General features: G+C 42.7%; 1 protein-coding gene across 1 annotated transcript; it reads left to right on the plus strand.

Moving 5' to 3' along the window:
* The first annotated feature begins 388 nt into the window (after positions 1-388).
* Positions 389-14,153, plus strand: psmd13 (proteasome 26S subunit, non-ATPase 13). Its single transcript, XM_083760030.1, has 13 exons — positions 389-601; positions 1,519-1,597; positions 3,655-3,689; positions 3,803-3,858; positions 5,007-5,050; positions 5,131-5,217; positions 5,508-5,679; positions 6,180-6,259; positions 6,367-6,492; positions 8,035-8,097; positions 8,400-8,480; positions 9,619-9,735; positions 13,646-14,153. The coding sequence occupies exons 1-13, from the start codon at positions 501-503 to the stop codon at positions 13,739-13,741; spliced, it is 1,137 nt and encodes a 378-aa protein (XP_083616156.1). The 5' UTR covers positions 389-500; the 3' UTR covers positions 13,742-14,153.
* Positions 14,154-25,328: the final 11,175 nt, after the last annotated feature.

Consider the following 25,328-nt stretch of genomic DNA (forward strand, 5'->3'; position numbering starts at 1 on the left):
GAATTGATTGATTGATTGATTGATTTATATTTATTAACAGATTGGAGAATTACAGTACATTTCAAGTACAACTCAATACAAAACTGTTAACTGTGGACGTCGACGACACCATAAAGCATATTACACGTCGTGTCCACCATCGATGTTCAATTCATTTTAGAAATATACACTTTGCCAGGAAATCATCATAGAGGAGGTAAAAGGGGGGGGGGGGGGAGAACAAGATTTGTGTTGTTAAATGTTTCAAAGAATATTCCACATTTTGTCACATTATGTTTTTCTTCCATGACTGTTTTGAAAATTCAGGCTTCTTTTTGGGGGGGGGGCTTGTTAAACAAAGCTGGTTTGCTCGTTTCTCTCACACAATCTGGCAACACTGCACATCATATCCAGTCCACACATTATCCAGAAGTAGCATCATTCAGTTTGTTAGCTCCGTGGCTAAAAAGCAGCGGATAAATTAAAAAGTATATTGTTAAATAAATACATAAAAAGTGACAATGAAAGATGTGTCGGGGTTCCTCAAACAGCAGCAGGGCCAGGCTTCCACGCCGGAGACGGCCACGGAATGGCACGACCTGGAGGAACTCTACAACAAGAAGTAAGTAACAGCATGCTAACTGCTAGCATCTGAGTCATTGTAGCGCTTTAGCTCATATTGTTGTTATTATTATTATTATTACATTAGTTAATATCAGTGGTTTTCAACCTTTTTCATGTCGAGGCCCATTATTTATGTGACATTTTAGCCACGCGGACCTCCATTTTATGACATTTAGCCTCAGATATGATATCGTTGACTAAGATTTTGTCCACAATTCCATGGTTTATTGATGTGGCACTGGTACCATAGACTTATTGTAAATTAAGTACTGCAATAATACAACTCTTTGGAGTGTAAAGGTTTAGTTTTACACTCTTAAGAGTTAAATATCTAATTAGGGTCCATTTGGTTACCAGCTCTCCATCATAACTTAGCTGGGGACGACCTGGAAGTTTAGAACCCTCTCAAGGACCACTGGTGGTCCCCGGACCACTGGTTAATATTATTCACAATGTCTCCCCAGAAAATATGTTTAAACACCTGACACATAATATGGCAAATATTGGTTCTGTGTGTGTTATGTGTTCTTTGATGTCATGGTTTGCGTGTATGTATGTATATATATATATATACGTTAAGCATTGATTAAAAAACGTACATAACTTTTTATGAATACACTATTTATGTTGTCTAACTATGGGACAGTGTTTTAAGACAGTGGTTTTCAAACAGTGGTCCTTGAGGGGGTTCCAGGTGGTCCCCAGCTAAATGAGGGAGAGTTGGTAACCAAATGGACCCTTATAGATATTTAACTCTTGAGAGTGTAAAATAAACCTTTTACACTCTCAATAGATAAGTTAAATCTTCTCCAACGACAACAAAATCAACCCATTTTAAGATAATGTATTTGGGACTATTTGACAGTGTGTATTTATAACTTATGTTGTGATAATGAATCATCTTTCCATTCACAGATTGTGGCATCAGTTGACATTGAGGATCACAGAGTTTGTGAAAGATCCAATTTTCAAAACAGGAGATGGCCTCATACAGGTAAACACTGCATACTGTGGTTACTTCATACATGATGCTAGCCCTCCAAGCAGAACCCAATGCTACTGAAGTTTCTGACATTTGTTCGACCCAGTGCATTGGGTCCTGTTGCACCACTACCATGCCACCTGGTACGCAGCCATTCTTAAACATAAACAACATGTCTGCGCTCTTTGACGACATTTCTTCGTGTGAGCGTTTCTGAATATGTTTAGTATAAGTACCCATACATGCCGCTGCGAATATCTCCTGTGGCGCGGAAGCCGTTAAGTATTTTTAATCTTTGTTTGACCGATTTGGTCGCTTTGATTCTTCTCTTCCTTCCTTGTTTATTGACACCTCATTGTACCGCCTATCTGGCTAGCTAGTGGCGCTATAGCTATGACAGAGCAGATCAGAGGCAGGGACGTAGCCGCACAAGCCAACCGCACACCGGGAGGCGGTACAATAAACGGTAAACAAACAAGAAGAAATAAAGCGACCAAATCGGTCAAACAAAGATTAAAAATACTTAACGGCTTCCGCGCCACAGGAGATATTCGCAGCGGGATGTATAGGTACTTAAAGTTCCCGAATTCAGAATAACTCAAGCAAAAAAAGACCGTCACACGGCGCAGATTCAATCTTAGAGAGCATTTTTACTTCCGCGTTCCGGAATTCCCATACGAAAATATAGTTCTGACCAGGGACCCAACATAAAACTCATCAAAATTTCAGAAAAGCTTTATGTAGGGTCCCGAAAGGGGCTAACATGATGCAGTGGTGACATTAAATTGCCTGTGTCCTATAGCAAAGCATAAACCTTAATCCCTTTGATGTCTCACTTTGTATAATATTATGCTATTGCATTTCAGTCCATTCCGTAGAACATGGAACTAAATTGAATATTCCAGTATTCTCCATATGCAGACCGTGGCCATCTTACCATATAAGTTAATGGCAAGGTGCAACTTCCAATAGCAGCCCATTCATCCAAACAGAAAAGTCCTATCTAATTGTATTAAACAACGTCAAACTCACCAACATTGCAGTTGCAGTGCAGAAAAGCTTGAATTATTCTCTTTCTATCCTCAAAGTGTCCACTGTAGACATGTTATGAGCTACTTTGTGTCCTTGCAGGTGATTCATTTTCTAAGTGCTGGAGTTTGAAAGTGCTCGTTAGATATCACTCAACTGTCCTGTTTATAATTAGCACATGCAAGAGGCAGCAGGACATTGCTTTACTGAAAACGAGTGCTTCCAAACTCTGATGGAAACATGGCAGCGGTCTGCAAACGGGCAATTCATTCTAAACTGAGCCGTGTTATTCCGTTTAGGAAACAAGAAACAAACATTGGGGTTGGCATCGCATATTTGTTCCCCAAATAATGCGATTCAATTAGTCTAGTGTTGCTAGTCGCACTACGAGTTAGAATAAAAGATGGACATACCCAATGAATTCGGTATGAGGTACAGTCGTCCCTAAACCATCTCGCCCCTCGATTCTTTCCTACCGACCACTCAGTGCCGCGGTTCTAGTATTCTTTTTGTTTTACTGAGATTAAGCTTAGAAATAAGTTTCGGGTTAGGCATAGTTTTACTGGGGTTAAGTTTAGGTAGGCCTATAGGGTTAGATTCAAGCATAGTTTTACTGAGGTTAAGGTTAGGAATAAGGTTAGGTTTAACCGTTTAAGCATCATTTACTTGGGTTTCTTTAGGAATACCAATTCTGCCGGATGTACACCTGGGGCGAGTTGGTAAAGGGGCGACTCGTCTGATATTCGCGATTACTATACCAAACGAAACGATTGTATCAATTTAAACCAATTTTGAACCTAGAAGTTGCGGTCGTGGGTGACGTTATTTCCGTCCAGACCGGATCAGAAACCCGAAAATGTTATATAGGCAGATTCCTGTATGGTAAATCTAGTTGCAAGCAATGTGGGGATTCCAACTTGTCATTTCCAAGTTCTCCATTATTCATGAAAAGTCTAATCTTATTGTTGTATGAATTTAGATATTCAGTACATTTCTCCTGACTCAAAAAATTGTGACACTTGTTTCAAATCTTCTTCCAGCTGTATGAAAACTTCCTGTGTGACTTTGAACACAGGTGAGGCGAATCCGACTGAAGTATTATTGCTTTCTTTGAACATTTTCAATTGTTTTCAATTCATTTATTGTGTTGTTCTGTCAGTAATCTAGCCTTTATAAACCTTTCAACAGAATCAATCCATTATCCTTGATGGAAATCATACTCTACGTTGCTAGACAGATGACAGGTAAGAAGACCTACCTGCAAAATGAGACGGCTTGGAACAGTAGTGGTTCTCAATCTTTTTTTAATTTCAAGGACCCCCATAACCGAGTGTTACAGACACATGGAAACCCCTCAAGGAAACCCGAGGGTTCCTCTGCCACACTTTGAGAACCACTGCCTTAGAATGTTGAGGAACCCTTGCCCTTATTCACCCATTTGTTTTATTTATTTAGGCAAAAAGAAAATTATCCCTTTTTGTTTCCAAATGTAATTTTGACCTTTCTGTGTTGCCACTGCTAGTTTCAGGCTGCTACGTGGCCTTCAAATGTATTTTGTATTTTGAAGCATGTTTATTCACGTACATGCAACTTTCCTGCCGCGAATTGCGTGTGATTGACAACCTGTTTTGTTTTGGAAAGTTTGATTGAATAAATTAAATTTGAAAGGCAACCTCTTCATTGCCTAATAATTACATATACTCTTACCAGATTGTCAAAACAATGCCATTTACAGCTTTTTATATAGAAATAAAATGTATATTACTCAGAATTTAGTTCCGCCTTTTGGGCCCAGCCCTCCACAATATTTTCTGTTTCTCATTTGGCCCCTTGGGAAAAATAATTGCCCACCCCTGATCCATATAAGATCTCTGTCCTACTCCTACCAACATTCCCCATTGGCAGGTGCTGCCCCGAGCCTGTGGGAATACGTGCAGCGACAAAGATCACCCTGCCCAGCTTCCCTTCCTTAAACATGGCCAATTGAGTCCGTAGAGATGCTCGGCCCAATCGAGGATATAACCACATAAACCCTACACTTTGTTTTCCTGGGGTCACCCAGGGCTCTGAACATTTTATCTCTTCGCCAAAAATGGCATATCTCACATAGAACACAACATTGTTGTAACCTTGTGGATGTGTTATTTTCACAGAATGTTCACCTATTATGACAATAGGGATGCACGACGGAAACCCCTTTTGGTGTTTTAAGCGTTATGTTGTACATAGCAGATCTACAAGCTCATAGCGCAATTTTTGAAAAATCGGTGGCCAATTTCATATATCGTTGGTCCTTTTTGAGAACCAGTGATATTAGAAACATAGGTTTTTCATGACATTGTAGAATCCATTTTCAGGTCTAAATGTATTAAGCAAATGCTCTCGTTTCCAGAACCTAAAGATGCCATCACTTTCCTTGAGAAGACTAGGGACAAGGCAAGTAGTTGCCATGCCAACACTTGACACTTATCAGCCGTTGTCACATTTTCCAAACTTAATTTTGATTTTGATTGCAGGTAAAAAGCAGTGATGAGGCCCTCATTCTCTGCAAGACATCTATTGGCGCTCTTAAACTGGAGATCAATGACCTTCCCGCCACAAAGGTAAAAATAAATAAATGGTAAAGGTATAAAGAAATCACACTCCTGTGAAGTGAAGGACGCTCTTGTCGTCATACATCATCATACATCTCATTCCGTGCTCAGCCAGTTCAGTTGAACACATTCTGTGCACATGCACGCACGCACGCACGCACGCACACACACACACATACAAAGCTGTGCATAGCTTTGTAGAAATGTAGCATTGTAGAAAATGGAAATACCTTCATTTACTTATCAACATTCCAAAGTTAACTATCTTATGTAATGTCTCCTCAATAATTGCCTGACAGAAACTCATCGAAGAGGTGGAAGAGTGTTTGAACAACTTGCCCGGGGTGACGTCGGTCCACGGGCGCTTCTATGACCTCTCCAGCAAATATTACCGCATCATCGGTAACCACGCCTCCTACTACAAGGACGCTCTGCGCTACCTGGGCTGTGTCGAAATTAAAGACTTACCAGGTACTAACCAGTGTTGTTTTTGGCAGCACATTTTGATTTTAGTTTTAGTCATTTAGACCTGAGACCAGATTCTACAAATGCCTTCTAAATCATGACAGTTTTATGAAAAACCCTGTTTTCATAAAAACCCGGTTTTCAAACTATTTCATGTCAAGGACCCCCAGAAATTATATGAAATTGGCCGCCGACCCCCATCTAAAAATGTGTTCTTTCAGGGACCCCCCCCAGAAGCAAAGATTTGTTTGCTTTGTGTGTGATGCTGTTATACATCAAATTATGAAGTGTGTGTGTGTGTGTGTGTGTGTGTGTGTGTGTGTGTGTGTGTGTGTGTGTGTGTGTGTGTGTGTGTGTGTGTGTGTGTGTGTGTGTGTGTGTGTGTGTGTGTGTGTGTGTGTGTGTGTGTGTGTGTGTGAGAGAGATTTTTGTCTAACTGCTACGATAGGCATTACAGCAGCCATAGCTAAGAGAATGTCCATTGAATATTGTTCTTCACCCAACAGAGACAGAGAAGCAAGAAAGGGCGTTCACATTGGGTCTGGCTGGACTTTTAGGAGAAGGCGTTTACAACTTTGGAGAACTGGTAGGAATAACTTGTTTGCTCTGTCTGTGTATGCTCTTCAGTCTCTTAACATTGCAATAAACAAAGATGTTATGTTATAAATATGTGTTTATTTTCTTTTTTTCCAGCTGATGCATCCGGTGCTCGAGACACTGAGGAACACGGACAAACAGTGGCTCATTGACACGCTCTATGCCTTCAACAAAGGAAACGTGGAGCAGTTCCAGAGCTTCAAGTCTGCCTGGGGCCAGCAGGTATCCATCCATCTATCTATAAGTCTGCCTGGGGCCAGCAGGTATCCATCCATCTATCTATAGTCTGCCTGGGGCCAGCAGGTATCCATCTATCTATCTATAAGTCTGCCTGGGGCCAGCAGGTATCCATCCATCTATCTATAAGTCTGCCTGGGGCCAGCAGGTATCCATCCATCTATCTATAAGTCTGCCTGGGGCCAGCAGGTATCCATCCATCTATCTATAAGTCTGCCTGGGGCCAGCAGGTATCCATCCATCTATCTATAGTCTGCCTGGGGCCAGCAGGTATCCATCCATCTATCTATATGTCTGCCTGGGGCCAGCAGGTATCATCCATCTATCTATAAGTCTGCCTGGGGCCAGCAGGTATCCATCTATCTATCTATAAGTCTGCCTGGGGCCAGCAGGTATCCATCTATCTATCTATAAGTCTGCCTGGGGCCAGCAGGTATCATCCATCTATCTATAAGTCTGCCTGGGGCCAGCAGGTATCCATCTATCTATCTATAGTCTGCCTGGGGCCAGCAGGTATCCATCTATCTATCTATAGTCTGCCTGGGGCCAGCAGGTATCCATCCATCTATCTATAATTATACACCTTCAAGTCTGCCTGGGGCCAGCAGGTATCCAACCATCTATCTATAAGTCTGCCTGGGGCCAGCAGGTATCCATCTATCTATCTATAGTCTGCCTGGGGCCAGCAGGTATCCATCCATCTATCTCGAATTATAGTCTGCCTGGGGCCAGCAGGTATCATCCATCTATCTAGAATTATACAGTCTGCCTGGGGCCAGCAGGTATCATCCATCTATCTAGAATTATAGATAGTTCCAGAGCTTCAAGTCTGCCTGGGGCCAGCAGGTATCCATCCATCTATCTAGAATTATAGATAGTTCCAGAGCTTCAAGTCTGCGTGTGCAGTGTTGATTTCGTTGACTAATAATGACAAAAAATGTTCATAGACTACCTTTTTTCACTGACAGACTAAATGGAAACTACATGAAAACTCAATAAATAAAAACTAGACTAAAATGTTAGGAAGGGACTAGTGGACAAGAGATCCAGTATAAAAATTAATTAAAAAAAAAGTAATTTTACACTTGCCAATCACTAGCCGATCTATTTTTGTAAGTTGTAAAGTGTAAAATCAGCCATTACAACGGTGTCAAGGCCCTCCAAAATACTTTTTTGTTGTCTAAATCAACTGTAGATTTAGTCTATTAAAATCCTATGGTATTTAGTAGAATAAAACTAGACTAACAAACATTCCAGGTGACTATAATGTGACTAAAACTATTCAAAAGACTATGACTAAAACTAAAATCTGATTTGTTGCCAAAATCAACACTGAATATGTGTCTTTATTTGAGGCATTGATATTTGGCAAGTAAGTGTCAATGATCATGTAAGATGTCGATAATGAATGGAGAAACACTCTGGATAATCCAAGTCGTGGGTAATTGAACGAATAATTCCATTGTTGCTTTTGCCAGTAATCTATGGTCAGCCTCAACTGGTTTGTCTGTCTTTCCTTTTTCTCAGCCTGACCTAGCAGCACACGAGGCAAAGCTAATGCAGAAGATCCAACTGCTCTGTGTGATGGAGGTGGGTGAATTCTCTCCCAAAGCAGACATTTTTAAAATGATAGTTTATCGTATTAGAGCTACTGTACAATCTTTCCTGGAAGAATTTGATTTATAATTGCAGCCCAATCAAATCATATCCAAATTGGAGCAGTAACAGGCTGGCATGCAAGTCCGTTCACTTCAAATGCATTTGTCTGTTTGAAGTTTGCATCAAAAAGAAGAACAAAATCATCTTCCTCGTTAACAGACTTGAGAGTTGGCAATATCCAAATGTCTTTTCGGTTCCAAAATGTTCAATCATTGTAAAATGTGTCTCTCCAGATGACTTTTACCCGTCCTGCCAACCACAGACAGCTGACTTTCCATGAGATCGCCCAGAGTGCCAAACTCCCCGACAATGAGGTGTGTGTCTAATCGATCCGCCAATAAATCCTTTGGCCATGCTCGGCATGATTCACTTTGATCAAGTATAGAGAAAAATGTTATCCTCTCCGAGTCTCATTGTCTTTGGTGTGATTAGACCGATACAGAATGGCTGTTGGGTTGAATTGAGTATATCACAGTTATTAAGTTGTTGATCAGACGAATTGATTTAGTCAATTATAATACAAGCCTTTGCTTCTCCTTAAATCGGTTATAAATTGGTTGGTTGTTCTAAATATGGGTTTTCGATAGATTATCCAGCCCTAACTGGTGTTTTGTTTGGTTGTATATGTGGCAGTGTTGTTGTTGTCGACTACAACTAAGACGGAAACTGTTTGACTACCTTTTTTCACTGACAAACTAAACGGAAACTAAATGAAGACTAAGCTATGATGACTAAAACTAGGACTAAATGTATTGACAATTTCGTCAACAGATAAAAACTAGACTAAAATGTTAGGAAGGGACTAGTGGACAAGAGATCCAGTATAAGTCATTTTACACTTGATTGCATGCTGAAAATAGCAGATAGGCTATTTTCGACAAGTGTAAAATTAGGACAACATCAAGGCACGCCAAAATACATTTTAGTCGACTAAATGAACTGTAGATTTAGTCGACTAAAATCTTATGACATTTAGTCGACTAAAACACAAACATTACAGGTGACTAAAATATAACTAAAACTAAATGAAGTTTTATTCCAAAGACTATGACTAATAAAATAGAAATGTGCTGCCAAAAACAACACTGATATGTGGTGCAGGTGGAGCTTCTGGTGATGAAGGCTCTGTCTGTGGGCCTGATTAACACTTTGACTTCTATTCACGAAGTCTTGTAGAGCACTTTCCCTGCGATTCGCGAGTTGCCAGACTTGTGTTTTCATTGTTTAATCCATGTTTTTAATCAGTTTTAAGTCATACGGGTAAACCGCCGGACAGAATGGGATATGAGACTCGTTTTTTGATGACGACCGTTTTGATTACACCGTTTTTAAAGTGGATTTTCATGACAAGCAACTCGGCGGTCGGTTTAAACATAGGCAGTCTAGCCTGAAAGACAGCCGTGCATTGTAGGCATTCAACGTGTTAAATGTTTGGTTGTGTATGTGGTGCAGGTGGAGCTCCTGGTGATGAAGGCTCTGTCCGTGGGCCTGATCAAAGGCAACATCGACGAGGTGGACCAGAAGGTGCAGATGACCTGGGTACAGCCCAGAGTGCTGGACCTTCAGCAGGTAAACACTAGTCAACACATTGACCTGGGTACAGCCCAGAGTGCTGGACCTTCAGCAGGTAAACACTAGTCAACACATTGACCTGGGTACAGCCCAGAGTGCTGGACCTTCAGCAGGTAAACACTCAACACATTGAACTAATCCATTTAACCCACTTACAGTATGTTTTAACAGCGGGCGACAGCCAGGCGAATTTTCCGGAAGTGCATTATTTTGTCAATGCGACCCGGCAACTACTGGCAATGGAGGCGATAGTAGGCGAACAGGCGATGGTCGAAAAGTGGGCGGAGGAACGTTGGCCGAAAAGATAAAAATAATTCATCTTTTGGGCGACGTCGTCCGGCGATAGTGGGCGATTGGGCGATAGCCAATGTAATTCAAGCGACGCTCGCCGTTGGTTCCCAGGCTGTTAAAACGTACTGTTAGACCTGAGACCAGATTCTATAAACTGTCTTCTAAATCAGACAGTTTTCTGAAAAAACCTACAGTTATGTTTCTACTGTATATCAGTCTGTTCTCAAACTATTTCATGTCAAGGACCCCAGAAATTATATGAAATTGGCTGCCGACCCCCCCATCTGAAATATGTTGTTCCAGGGACCCCCCCAGAAGCAAAGATTTGAGTTAAAAACGTTCACTCTGAAAAATATATATTCAAAGATTTGCGCCACAATTTCACGATTTTTCAAAAATAGCAGATCTACAAGCTCATAGCGCGGTACTCAGTATCGTGCTATGAGCTTGTAGATCTGCTATTTTCCAATGGCTAAAGTATAACATGATGCTTAAAACACAAAGGGGTTCCTGTCCTGAATAGGTTAATACAGTGGTTTTCAACCCTTTTCATATCAAGGCCCATTATTTATTCAGCATTGGAGCCACAGAACCACCATTTGACATGACATTTAGCCTCTCAGACCCAAAACTAAAGAATATTTTGTTGTCGTTGGATAAGATTTTGTCCACAATTCCATGCTTTTGGCAAACGTTGAGAAAAATAACGATTCTTCTACATTCTCTAATTGTGTAGACTTCTTGTAAAAAAGTTATGCAGATGTTTAACAATAATGTAACTCTTGGAGCGTAAAATGAAACCAAATATGCTTTCAAGAGTTAAAGATCTATAGACCACCGAGGGCGCCAGTACACGGGTTCATGTATTCTTTTTTATTTACATTGAAATCCCCTTAGGGGGATTTTAGGTCATTTCATATAAGAACTGTGATTGAAAAATAAACCGATCATCCCAGCCTTTCTGTCAGGAGGGTGGCTGTGAGTCGTTAATGATGTCCATTCATATTTGATACAGCCAGTTTCTGGAGAAAATGGAATTAATTTGGCCGCAAAAGCCTTGAAACTACATATGAAAGCAATGTCGCTGCTAATATACACACCCAGCTGTCAACACATTGCGTTCCTGAGATTCCTCGTTGACGTAAGCTCAGCTGGCAGTGACTCGACTTGTACTAACCACGAAACATTAAATATCAAAAAATAAAATAAAAATAACTTAATTAACATGTCAGTTTATGTTGTGCGACGGGCAGCTGCAGCCACCCCGCCTACCCGGAAATGTAGTCTCTGGGTTGTTTGACTCGTTTCTAGTGCTTATTGTGTTACTCTTTGGGTATATTTGTACATTTCCACCTTCAGTTGATGCTTCATATCCATATGAGTGAAAAGGCCGGGATGATCGGTTTATTTTTCAAACAGTTCTTATATGAGGCGATCTAAAATCCCCCTATAGGGATTTCAATGCAAATAAAAAGTACACAAACCTGTGGACTGGCGCCCTCTACTGACAGTGACGTCAGGACTTCGGTGCTCTATAGGGCCCATTTGGTTACCAACTCCATCATTTATAGCTGCATGGGGACCACCTGGAACCCCCTCAAAGACCACTGGTGGTCCCCGGACCACTGGTTGAGAACCACTGATTTAATACATTCTTTGAAAATATACAAAAACAATGTATCACGTCATTAGATGGAGATGTTCAAATATGATCCTAAAAAGCTTGAAACGTGTCACGTGACACCATTGTGTGAAAAAGTACAACATTTGCGTGTGGTTCAGACTTGTTTAACACATCGAGAGCCGGGACTTTTTTCAAAATATGAGCACTAGAGTGCCAGCAGATATGGGAGATTTTACCTTCGGTTCCCCTCCAACACCGTAGGCATAATGTTCCATTCTTAAACCGGGAGGCATAATGTTCCATTCTTAAACCGGTAGGCATAATGTTCCAATCTTACCTCACGCTGGTCACGCTAAAGTCTCTCTAGAAGCGTTAATATTCCAAACAAGAGGCATGTTGAAGTCAGAAATGGAGACAGAACATTGTCCTTCTGGTCAAAACCATGGAGAGTTCTCTAAATTAGGAGGCATTCTTTCTGAGCCGTCAACAAGGAACTGAACGGCAGCGCGCATGCCCGAAACAGCAAGGAGTATGGTGCAGAAGGAGAGCCCAACCAAAAAAAAGGAAAGAAATCTGATTTTTTATTTTGTTTGATATCAATAAAAAAGCTCTTAAGACGTGTGTGCACGTCCAAGGGAATTTACAGTTGCATTAGAAAGGACGTGTTCACGTCCTACGGTCTGTGTTAACACTTACAGCACGTAGGACGCCTGAGAACGTCACAGAGTAGAGTAGAGTAGAGTTCTAAGGACGTCTGAGGACGTCCTAGCGACATCCCAGCGATGCGGGGCGAGATATTAATATTCAGAATTTTTCCTATTTATTTTTTTGGCATTTCGCTTTTCGCTTGCCGTATGCTAACGCTCAGTGCAACTATTAGCTTATTATTGACTCCCACGTTAGCGAGACGGAAAGAATGACTCGTAGCTCCTAATCCAGGGCGCTCTCCGTGGTGATGAATAGAGCGATATGCTGGCACTTATTTTCTGCTCCTCATCCGTCTCTCCCGCAAAATATGAACGCTTTTTGGAGCGTAAAACAATATATTAAGATGATCGGGGATGTTGAGGTCACTTTGTAAAGTCAACTTTTTTAGGAAAGTGTTTCCGGTTCATGGCTTTCAAAGTAAAAGCGATCAGACACCTCCGGTATTCTATAGCCTATATTTTGAAGGCAGTCGGCGTACTCAATGTGTTAACGTAGTAATTTATGTAAAAAAAAAAAAAAAAAAAAGTTTTTACTTGATTCATCGTGAAAAATAATAATAGAATAATCAAATCAAATAATCAATAGTTGCAGTCCAACAGTTCTATATTCATCAAGTGAAGATATAGGGCAGCTCCATTACATAATGGAATTGTGTGTTGACCATATTATGTAACTTCTGTGTCAACGGTTCGATTCTGGCTCGGAGGCCTATTGTTGCGTGTGGCCCCAATATCTCCCCTCAACTTTCCTGTAGAGTACAGTCAGATACACTATTGATTGAAATAGTTAATTTATTGGTCACCGATACTACTGTTCTCTATTTTGATTGGATGTGGGGGTGCCATCTGTTTGTGCTGGGCTGTCACATGTGGCCATCAGAGAGAGCATTTTGTCTGTTCAACCCATTTAGGACTGGAACGCATTTTTGTCCCTTTTAGCATTTAACCACTTTAACCGTTATTTTAATCTTTAGCTGTTGAAAAATAGCAGATCTACAAGCTCATAGCGTGGCACTCAAGCTTGTAGATCTGCCTTTTTTTTATCGTGAAATGTGGTGCAAATATACAGTATATATTCTATCATAGCAAATGTTTTCAACTCATGCATTTGCTTCTGTGGGGGTCCCTGGAACAACATATTTTCAGACGGGGTCGGCAGATTAGAAGACATTTTGTATAATCTGTTCTCGGGTCTAAATGGATTAAAACGGTCTTCCCTTCCAGGACTGCATACGTGTGTTGTCATTATGAGTAATCGGGTCTCCCTTTTGGAATGCCGTTTCAGATCAAGGGCATGAAGGACAGGTTGGACTTCTGGTGCGGTGACGTGAAGAACATGGCCATGCTAGTGGAGCAACAGGCCCATGACATCCTCACCTAAAGATCTGTTTCTGGAGCCACAGGCCCATGACATCCTCACCTAAAGATCTGTTTCTGGAGCAACAGTCCCATGACATCCTCACCTAAAGATCTGTTTCTGGAGCTACAGGCCCATGACATCCTCACCTAAAGATCTGTTTCTGGAGCAACAGGCCCATGACATCCTCACCTAAAGATCTGTTTCTGGAGCAACAGGCCCATGACATCCTCACCTAAAGATCGCTTTCTCCTTCTGTTCAACAACAAAAATAACATCTCTCTGTGGAAAGGAATGTTGCACTCAGCCTTTTGTTTTTCTTCATTTTGTTTTTTCTCTTGTTTGATGCCATGTTCATTATTCCTGTGTTACTAGAACCGTGCATACACAGTAGTAGTAAATGACACATTTTGCAAATAAAACCCATGGAACATTATTCTCACATCTTGGATTGAAATGATTGTCTTTCCTATTTATGTATATCTGCTGTTAAGAGTTAAGCGGTTTCCTCCTGATGGCAACGATATCCAATGTGCGCTAAGGATCAGTACTTGAGTATGTTAGAATACCTGGTATATTTGCATACTACTAATTTTTACTACTGATGCACATTGCACAATATTAAAATTGTGGCCGATAAGCGTTTAATTGCATGGTCAAATTGACGTATGCCTATATTGCTATATACATATATATTGCCTATAACATGTTTCCTGTAGGGTTTACCTTAACCTTACACAGTGATTCTGGTTGCAGATGCATGAGGAGGAAAGGCACATGAGTACAAACAAAGTAAAAAAAAAAAATACTTTTCAAGTTTTTCCAACTGGTTGACCCTTTTTAAAGCTGCTCCAGAAAACACTGAATCTGCAGCATTCAAATCATCGTTCAAATATAAAATAAAATATCAGTTATCAGGTATCTGCTTGATACCCATATTGAATTTTAAGGCCAATATTGGCCGATACCGATATGACGACTGATTAATCATGGATCCTTAGTTTTTACTTCAATATATTTCCCCCAGCCATTCCAATCCAAGTACTTGGCAGGGTCAGTGGCAAATGCTCAATTTATAGACAAGAAGAGGACTGCTCGCACGCTGCCAGGCTCCAGTTGAGAACTGATTTATTGCCTTTCTCAGTGGTGTTCGAGCCTCATCAGACAATGTACACTTTTTCATATACAAAAGCTACTGTAATATCATGGGTGCTGACCTCACCTTTTCCAGAGTTATTTTCAGTAAATTAAACATCTAGCGACACACACATACGTACGTGTCGACACTCGACATTATGCCATAACAGCCACTATAGGCCTACCTGTAATCATGTCTACAGTAAACTTGACTGGTGCGTTCATTTCTATTAACAGGTTGACTGCAGTGCGGACCATTTGTGACCAAATTTGACTGAGGGACTGCCATTGGAATTTTTGTTTTTTTCATGTCGTGTGAAAGCATGGAATCATAGCTTCAAATTTATATATTGGTTGTATATAAAAAAAACTGAAAACAGTGAGTTGAGAAAACAGGCTTGAAAGGTTCACTTCTGTGGACTAACATTACACCTAGCTACATGTTTAAGCATTTATTTCATATTTACATGTCGATTTCAGCTCTGACACTTATTTCAGACATGCTCTAGTATGTGAAGAGTCTACCTGTGCTATTAACTCATTTAAAAAATTAGTTAGAAAATGAAATAGAAAAGGGTTTCTCCTCTGGTGAAAAGCTGGAATTTGCACGATTGCAGGCTCTCATTCAAATCTGATCACATTTACGGCCGTCTTTCAGGCTAGACTGCCTATATGTTAAAAATTACCTTTGAACAGCCACTGCACCGACCGCTGAGTTGCTTGTCATGAATTGTAATGTTGAAAAGTATTCCATAGCGGCGATCACAACAACGGGCCCAGGGACTCAATTAGAATTTGAGAAATAGACACTAAGTGTAAATGGTTGTTTATGGTAAAATAATTATAAATAAAAAAGAGGCTTACAATGAAAGGCTGCAGTCAGGATTAGACAGTTAGAGTTTAGGTGTAGGGCTCTTATCTGCATAGGAGGCCTTTGCTATCGGTTTCCCCACACATTTTTACCAATGAATTTCCAAAACATTTCCAAACTAGAATACCGGTATATATATTATATATATATCACCAGACCGATATAACAATCATTCAGCACAGTAATGAGTCTAGCTAACTCCTGCAGTGTTGATTTCGTCGACTAAAACTAAGATGGAAAATGTTGGTCGACTACCTTTTTCCACCGACGAAAACTAAATTAAAACTATTTAAGAGACTATGACAAATCAAAATTTGCTGCCAAAAACAACACTGGTGCAATGTCCAAAAGACAGGCAGTGAAGCAACAATAAAGCATAGAATACATAATGCTATAATTCCATTCCAAATTCCAACACCACCTAATCCTGTCCTATAGGCCAGGGCATATAGGATCACGCTGCAGCACGTTGTGAGCTTGTAGATCTGTTGTTTTTGTCACGTCTGACTGCGCTACACATTAGGCTGGAAACACACTGCCCGTTCGGCGAAAAACCACTTCCGCTACATATTTTGTGTAATGTTTTGGAAGATGTTTTATTTTATTTTATTTTATTCAATAGCTAAAATCAATGCAAATCAAAAATGTCATGACCGTGCAGGGAATACAAAAGGTACATAACATGATGTCCTCTCAAATATACGTATATAGTTCACTACAAAAGGCAAAATGTAGGCTACATAGCTGAGCCAACATGAGTCAGCAAAACAGGGCCTTTTACAAAACCTTCTGCATGTCTGCCATGACAATAACACGTGACCTCTGTGTGTGTGTGTGTGTGTGTGTGTGTGTGTGTGTGTGCGTGCGTGTGTGTGTGCCTGCCTGCGTGCGTGCGTGAGTGTGTGTACGTGCGTGTGTGAGCGTGTGCGTGCGTGCGTGTGTGAGCATGCGTGTGCGTGTGTGTGAAAAAAATGACAGATGCTTTTCCAGATTGAATGGCTTAAAGGCCATGCAGACCACACAAATGCAACTCCTTTAAACATCCAGCAATAACTACTTACTACTTGCAACCATTATTATCCCCAATGGCAGTTGCTAAGGAGTTGCATTGGTGTGGACTGGCCTCAACACTGTTTGGATACAAGGAGGAGTTGCATTGGTGTGGACTGGCCTTAACACTGTTTTGATGCAAGGTGTTGTTGCATTGGTGTGGACTGGCCTCAACACTGTTTGGATGCAAGGTGTTGTTGCATTGGTGTGGACTGGCCTTAACACTGTTTGGATGCAAGGAGTTGCATTGGTGTGGACTGGCCTCAACACTGTTTGGATGCAAGGAGTTGCATTGGTGTGGACTGGCCTCAACACTGTTTGGATGCAAGGAGTTGCATTGGTGTGGACTGGCCTTAACACTGTTTTGATGCAAGGTGTTGTTGCATTGGTGTGGACTGGCCTTAACACTGTTTGGATGCAAGGTGTTGTTGCATTGGTGTGGACTGGCCTTAACACTGTTTTAATGCAAGGAGGTGTTGCATTGGTGTGGACAAGCCTCAACACTGTTTGGATGCAAGGTGTTGTTGCATTGGTGTGGACTGGCCTCAACACTGTTTTAATGCAAGGAGGTGTTGCATTGGTGTGGACTGGCCTTAACACTGTTTGGATGCAAGGAGTTGTTGCATTGGTGTGGACTGGCCTTAAAACTGTTTTAATGCAAGGAGGTGTTGCATTGGTGTGGACTGGCCTTAACACTGTTTTGATGCAAGGAGTTGCATTGGTGTGGACTGGCCTTAACACTGTTTGGATGCAAGGTGGTGTTGCATTAATGGTGTGGACTGGCCTTAACACTGTATTGATGCAAGGTGGTGTTGCATTGGTGTGGACTGGCCTTAACACATTTAGTGCCGGAAGTGCATCAAAATAGAAGCTCCGGGGTGCCAGAGTTGTCTGATCGCTTTTACTCTGAAAGCCATGAACCGGAAACACTTTCCTAAAAAAGTTGACTTTACAAAGAGACCTCACATCCCCGATCATCTTAATTAGATTAGGAGATACGAGTCATTCTTTACGCCGCGCTAACATGGGAGTCAATGACAAGCTAATTATTGCACTGAGCGTTAGCATACGGAAAGCGAAAAGCGAAATGCCAAAAAAATAAAAAGGAAAAATTCTGAATATTCTCATCTCGCCCCGCGTCGCTGGGACGTCGCTAGGACGTCGCTAGGACGTCCACAGACGTCGTAGCCAGGCACTAATATTTCGGGATCCTTATGACGGCCTCATGCATCCTACGATGTTTTGATGCAAGGTGTTGTTGCATTGGTGTGGACTGGCCTTAACACTGTATTGATGCAAGGTGTTGTTGCATTGGTGTGGACTGGCCTTAACACTGTTTTGATGCAAGGTGTTGTTGCATTGGTGTGGACTGGTCTTAACACTGTACTATTGATGCAAGGGAGCAGTATGGGTTAGCGCCCCAGCCTGTGTCTTCCGTGAGGAAGAAGCCCAACAAACCCACGGTGAGGCCTTTAGGAGGGCCATTCAAGCCTCAAGCGGAGCCTGCGGCACCACCAAGGGCAAGGTGGAGCCTTGCCCTTGCTGAATAAAGTGCCTGGTGCTGGGAGTCTGGTGCAACGCACAGGGCCTGACCTGGTGAGAGCACGAGTGGACCTGGTGAGACGTAGGAGGGGCCCGGACAGGTGTCAACCCACAGAGCCTAGTCCTTCCATGTGCCAGAATGGTACCTATCTAAATGCGCACTGTTTAACTCCCGTTCTCTCAACCTCAAGGAATCCATTATCAACAACTACATCACTGACAAAAAACTGGATTTTATATTCATCACTGAAACCTGGCAAAAACCTCAGGAATACATTACACTAAATAAATCTACCCCCTCCGGCTATTCCTATATGGACAATCCCCGCCTGGACGGGCATGCCGGTGGTGGTAATGCTGTCATCCACCGGTTTAACATAAAATTAACCAAAATCCCCATCCAGCCCCCACCATCATTCGAATCCCTTACTTTTAAACTATCCGGCCCCAAACCCCTGGTCATCACAGTCATTTATCGAGTCCCCAAACCCAACCCATCTTTTCTCTCCGACCTATCAGGATTTCTCACACAACTGTGTTCCATATTCCCATCTGTCACACTCCTGGGTGACTTCAATTTCCACTTGCAAAAATCCACTTGCACTGCTGCTTCTGAATTTATGGACATCCTGACACTATTCAATTTCACTCAACACATCGATTTCCCCACCCATATTAAAGGCCATACCCTCGACCTAGTCTGCTCCACCAACTCCAGTATCAGCCACATATTACATATACACACCAATTTTGGTGCTACCATCTCAGATCACTTTGCCATAGACTTCCACATTGACACCCCCACCCCCCACGAGAAGCTAAAACGCACCATAAAGTTTCTGAAGTTAAAATCCATCAACTCCTCGTCTCTCTCCGTATCCCTCTCCGACGCCATCTCCATTTCCTCCTTCTGACTCCCCCACCAAACTGGTTAACATATTCAACACCACACTCTCCTCCTCCCTTGACCAGCTTGCACCCGTTCAAACCCGTTCTGTACCATTCACCCACACTGCTCCCTGGTTCACGGATGAACTCAGCAGCCTCAAGTCCAAGGGCCGGCAGGCTATCCAAGAGGACAGGGCTCACTGTCCTGCACTCCGACATGCATAAACAGCATATGCAGCTCTACAAGGACACCATCAACTCCACCCGCACCTCATACTACTCTGGAATCATTCAGTCAGGCAGTGGCAACCCCAGAGTACTTTTCTCCACAATAAACAAACTACTCAAACCCATGGACACCATTACCCACTCCTTCACCACTGAAAAATGCAATAACTTCCTAACCTTCTTTCATGAGAAAATCAACAATATTCACAGCCAGCTGGCCACCCCCCCCCCCCCCCCCCCCCCCCGGACCTGAACCTGAGCCTACCATACTCACTACACACTCCTTCTCCTCATTCACTGACATCTCACCATCTGAGCTGTCAACTGTCATTGCAGGTATGAAATCCTCAACCTGCTCCCTGGACCCCCTCCCCACCTACCTCCTCAAGGACTGTCTCCCCACTCTCTCACCACTCATCACTAAAACAATAAACTCCTCCCTTTCCTCTGGTTTCGTTCCCCCTTCCCTAAAACTTGCCTCCATCACACCAATCCTAAAAAAACCCGGCCTCGACCCTGACTCCCCCAATAACTACCGGCCCATCTCAAACCTCCCATTTCTGTCAAAAATTCTGGAACGAGTCGTCGCAAACCAAATCACTGCATACCTGGAAACAAACCACCTCTATGAACAATTTAAATCCGGCTTCCGCACCAAACACAGCACTGAAACTGCCCTCCTCAGAGTCACCAACGATCTCCTGCTATCTGCTGACACCGGTTCACTCAACATCCTCATCCTCCTTGACCTCAGTGCCGCCTTCGACACCATTCACCACTCCATACTCATCTCACGCCTCAAATCCACCCTTGGAATCACTGACACTGCCCTCTCCTGGTTCCAATCATATCTCACTGACAGACAGCATTTTATTTCCATCATTAACTGCCAATCACTCACGTCACCTGTCACCCACGGCCAGAGATGGGCAAAATACATTAACAATGTATTTTGATACAAAATACAAATACTGGGTCAAAAAATGTATCTAAATACAAAATACAAAATACATCTTCCATCCCAGCGAAATACAAATTACAAAATACAAAAAAAGTATTTCAAATACGTATTTCAAATACATGTATTTCAAATACTGCCCATCTCTGATGGGCAAAATATATTGACAATGTATTTTGATACAAAATACAAATACTGGGTCAAATAATTTATCTAAATACAAAATACATCAAATTTCTTCCATCCCAGCGAAATACAAATTACAAAATACAAAAAAGTATTTCAAATACGTATTTCAAATACATGTATTTCAAATACTGCCCATCTCTGCCCACGGCGTCCCCCAAGGTTCAGTACTTGGTCCCCTTCTCTTCATCCTCTACATGCTCCCCCTTGGCCAGCTACTCCGCACTCATGGTCTCCGCTTCCACTGTTATGCCGATGACACTCAACTATATCTCCCCGCCAAAACCATCACCCCACCACCCACTCCACCCTCACCTCCTGCCTGACTGACATCAAAACATGGATGCAAACAAACTTTCTAAAACTCAACTGCAATAAATCTGAAATCATCATCATTGGCCCCGACTCCCTCACCCACTCCTCTCATGACTTCTCCCTCACCATTGATGGCTCCACTGTCACCCCCTCCACCCGAGTCCGCAACCTTGGTGTCATCCTTGACCCCACCCTCTCCTTCCAGCCCCATGTCAACCAGATCACCAAAACCGCCTTTTTCCACCTCCGTAACATTGCCCGCCTTCGTCCCATGCTATCCCACACTGCCGCTGAAACACTCATTCATGCATTTATCACATCCAGACTCGACTACTGCAATAGCCTCCTGTATGGCGTCACCTCCAAGGTCCTCAAAAAACTACAGTATGTTCAAAATTCCGCCGCCCGCCTGCTCACCAGAACCAGATCCAGGGACCACATCACACCCATCCTCCGTGAACTCCACTGGCTCCCAGTCAAGTCCAGAATTGACTTCAAAATACTCACCATCACCTACAAAACCCTCAACAACCAGGCCCCTCTACCTCTCTGAACTCATCAACCGACATGTCCCCTCCCGCTCCCTCAGGTCAAGCACTGCCAACCTACTGGAACCCCACATATCCAACAAACGGACATGGGGAGACAGGGCCTTCGCAGTGACTGCCCCTTCTCTCTGGAACTCACTCCCAACTCACATCAGAGCTGCCCCCACCCTCGAAATGTTCAAAAGCACACTCAAAACCCACCTTTTCAAACTGGCTTTCCCTACATAACCCCCCCCCCACACACACACACACACCCCCTTCTTGTTTGTCCCTCTTTTGATTTTGATTTCTAGTTTTTAACCTTTTAAACCTTTTTAAATATAGTTTTAATAGTTTTCTAATAAATATGTCTGAACTTCTTTCTGTAAAGCGACTTTGGGTACCCAGAAAAGCGCTATATAAATCGTATATATTATTATTATTACCTCCCAGTCCCGGCAGAGTAGTTCAGGAGGAACGGATTGTGTGGCCCTGGTTTATCCCTAATGGGACTTATCGAGGGTAGCTACTGGGACGTAAGTCGGGACTTGAACACTCCCGGCTGGGTCACCTGAGTGAGGGGTATGATGTTGCGAGACCCGAAACCCTGATGACCTTGGGATACATCACTGAGGATACGTCCCAGGTGCATCCATTTATGTATGTATTTTGTTATATTGTTGCATTGGTGTGGACTGGCCTTAACACTGTTTTAATGCAAGGAGTTACCACTATCAGGGCTGTGCAGAGAGCACTGAGCCATTTTTTAGGCAAAGCGAGCAGGCACTTTGATGCAAAAGGGCAGGGGCTCAAGACAATTTGACTGTAGCATAGTTTCCATCTATCTTATCTATCTTCTATCTTAGTATTATTAGTTCGTTTTGTAAAGACACAAAGCTAAAGTTTTGTGTGGCAAAGCTCAGTAGACTTCTTCTGGCTCAGCTCTCATATTTCATCATATTTGTGTCATTTACATATTTTAGAATAGATTGAGCGAAGAACCATTCATTGTATGTATGGGTATTATGATTGTAGCTGCTTTATTTTATCTGCAGCCTATTGTTTTCACCCTTACTGGCACTTTGCCAAAACTGCACAGTAAGCCATTTGACTCCCTAGTGCTTGGGCTACTTGATTTATAATCTTACAGGGGAGATATTTTGAGAACTCAGATTGCAAAGTGCAATAACCACGCAAATACTGATAAAAGGGTTTAAAGGTGTTTCTATTGGTCAGCCAAATGGATTAGCTGCATATAAGTGATATAAAAGTATATCTGTTCTTGAGGAAATTTGAGGATATCTTCCAAAATCACAAAGGCTAATTTGACCTTTGGGATACACAAGTAAGTAATGTTGCGTTCACTGGCAGACGCAACGCCGCAGTCTACCATTCATTGTCAATGGAAGCCAGTGACATGACGATGCAAAGATACAGTCTACCATTCATTGTCAATGGAAGCCAGCGACATGACGATGCAGAGATACAGTCTACCATTCATTGTCAATGGAAGCCAGCGACATAGTCTACCATTCATTGTCAATGGAAGCCAGCGACATGACGATACAGATAGTCTACCATTCACTGTCAATGGAAGCCAGCGACATGACGATGCAGAGATACAGTCTACCATTCATTGTCAAGCTCATTGTCACACACACGCGCACACATACACACACACACACACACACACACACACACACAGTCTACCATTCATTGTCAATGGAAGCCAGCGACATGACGGTTCAAAGATACAGTCTACCATTAATTGTCAATGGAAGCCAGTAGGAGATCAATGCAAGAAAGAAGAATTTGAAGCTTGTTTCACACACACACATGCACACACACGCACACACACACACACACACACACACACACACACACACACACACACACACACACACACACAGCACAGCACACTCTCTTAGCTAATTTGAAAAAAGGCATAGCCGTAGGTTCTCTCTTATCTACGTAACATACATGCAGTTCCAGTTATTTCCCTGCTAAACAAGAAACATGAGATGTCCAAGACAAACAGCTGTATCCCCAGTAGTCTGTTCTATTATTATGACTCCCTCTGCACTGAGCTGTAGAGATGATTCAAATAGACTTTTCCTCCGAGAGCTATAACTACCATCACTTTGCTCGTCTTAACCACAAACTTGGAATAAGTGTCAGAATCGGCAGATACTCAATAACAAGTGATTGGAATCGGATCGGGAGCAAAAAAACATAATCGGGACATCCCTACTAACGATATCACTTAAGTCAGTAATAGTATGTGGCAACGTTCTCATATTGTGGCGTCATATATGGGCAGACAGGGACGGGACATTAACCACAGAGCTAACATCCCTGGCCTCATGTGTCAGGGAAAGTATATAATATATATACTGCTATTTGGTGTAGAGGGAAACGGGAGGATCAAAGAATAGACCCCCATATAGCCTATAGGCTACAACAGCAACACATGATTTAATGGATAACTGGAAAGAAAGGAGATTCAGACAGTGACATGGACCTGTCTGTCTGTCTGTCTGGACCTTCTCCTCTGTGACATGGACCTGTCTGTCTGCCTGGATGTCAGCAAACATTGATCCAGTGACATTGACGGCATGTTGCTTTGCTTATGAGGCAAGTGAGACAATGAAAAAAAAAGCCCACCACAATTAACTCAGGAGCGTTCGCCTCAGAGTGACACCGAATCAATACAGACTACGAACCAACCGGTTATGAAGAAACAGACTGCTGACTTTCCAGATTTTTGTCTGGGAGGAGGAGGAGGAGTAAAAAAAAAACAAGGGGGGGAGATTGAAATGAGGCTGGATAATTAGGAAACGCGGGGCTGTGTATACCCAAAGGTACAGCTAGCGCTGAGCACCATGCATTCTGCTTTTGCCCACTGTCACTCCGTCTCTATCTCTTTAAGAGACAAGAGAAGGAGTGTGGATGTGGGGGAGGGGTATTGGCTGAGGTGGAACAGTCCTGTAATGAGCAGATTTTAGAGGGAGGGAGAGAGAGAGAGAGAGAGAGAGAGAGAGAGAGAGAGAGAGTGAGAGTGAGTGAGTGAGAGAGAGAAAGAGGGAGGGAGGGAGGGAGGGAGAGAGAGAGAGAGAGAGAGAGAGAGGGAGGGAGGCAGAGGGAGGGAGGGAGAGATAGAGAGAGGGGCAGAGAAGAAGGCGAGATATGGGGCAGCACATATGACTTGGGGGAAATCGGATCCGTTAAACAATCCCAGATATAGGAGAGCATTAAAAGGGAGAAAACAAAGGAGCGAGAACAGGAATAATTGCGTTGGGGTTCTATATATTTTCTCTGTCTCCGTGTCCTCGTCTCCAGGAGAGAGCCTCATCTTTAGATCACAGCAGAACGGCGAGAGGAAAAAAAGATCTGAAATCAGAGGAGCGACAGGGATATGCATGCATGCATGTGTGTGTGTTCGAGCGTGTGTGTGTGTGTGTGCTTATGGTTGTATGCATTTGAAAGGTATAGCCTGGATTGTATACGTTTCCAGGGAATGCTAAAGAAATAGCCACAACTTCTCTGCGACTGTATCTGGGTTTTTTTTTTCCTCATATGTGTGTGTGTGAGTGTATGGCGTATACCGGTGCGGTAGCATCCTGTGTCGCTCTCTCTCTCTCTCCATTTCTGTATGCTGGTTGCAGCACGGATGGATGTTGGGGATGGTGTAATGTCTGAGCTGAGCTGAGCAACGGTTGCTGCCTGCCTGCCTGCCTGCCACCACTGTGTGCAGGGGCCTCTGGGACTACTGGAAAAAGCCTAGGCCTTATGTGTTGTCTGGAGTAACCCCGTTGTACGGCCCGACGCAAAAGGGGTTGGCGAGCTCCCGGTGCTGCGAGGAGTGGGAAGGCGAGGGCGAGGAGGCTGTGGAGACACTCTGAGCCTTTT

This window comes from Protomyctophum parallelum (genome assembly GCF_964188405.1).
Source record: "Protomyctophum parallelum genome assembly, chromosome: 2".
Taxonomy (NCBI): domain Eukaryota; kingdom Metazoa; phylum Chordata; class Actinopteri; order Myctophiformes; family Myctophidae; genus Protomyctophum; species Protomyctophum parallelum.

Excerpts from the sequence above, each read along its gene's own strand:
- psmd13 (XM_083760030.1), top strand. The coding sequence starts at position 501 with ATGAAAGATGTGTCGGGGTTCCTCAAACAGCAGCAGGGCCAGGCTTCC. Across the intron at positions 1,598-3,654 it reads CAGGAGATGGCCTCATACAG|CTGTATGAAAACTTCCTGTG; the intron begins GTAAACACTGCA and ends ATCTTCTTCCAG. Across the intron at positions 8,098-8,399 it reads AACTGCTCTGTGTGATGGAG|ATGACTTTTACCCGTCCTGC; the intron begins GTGGGTGAATTC and ends GTGTCTCTCCAG.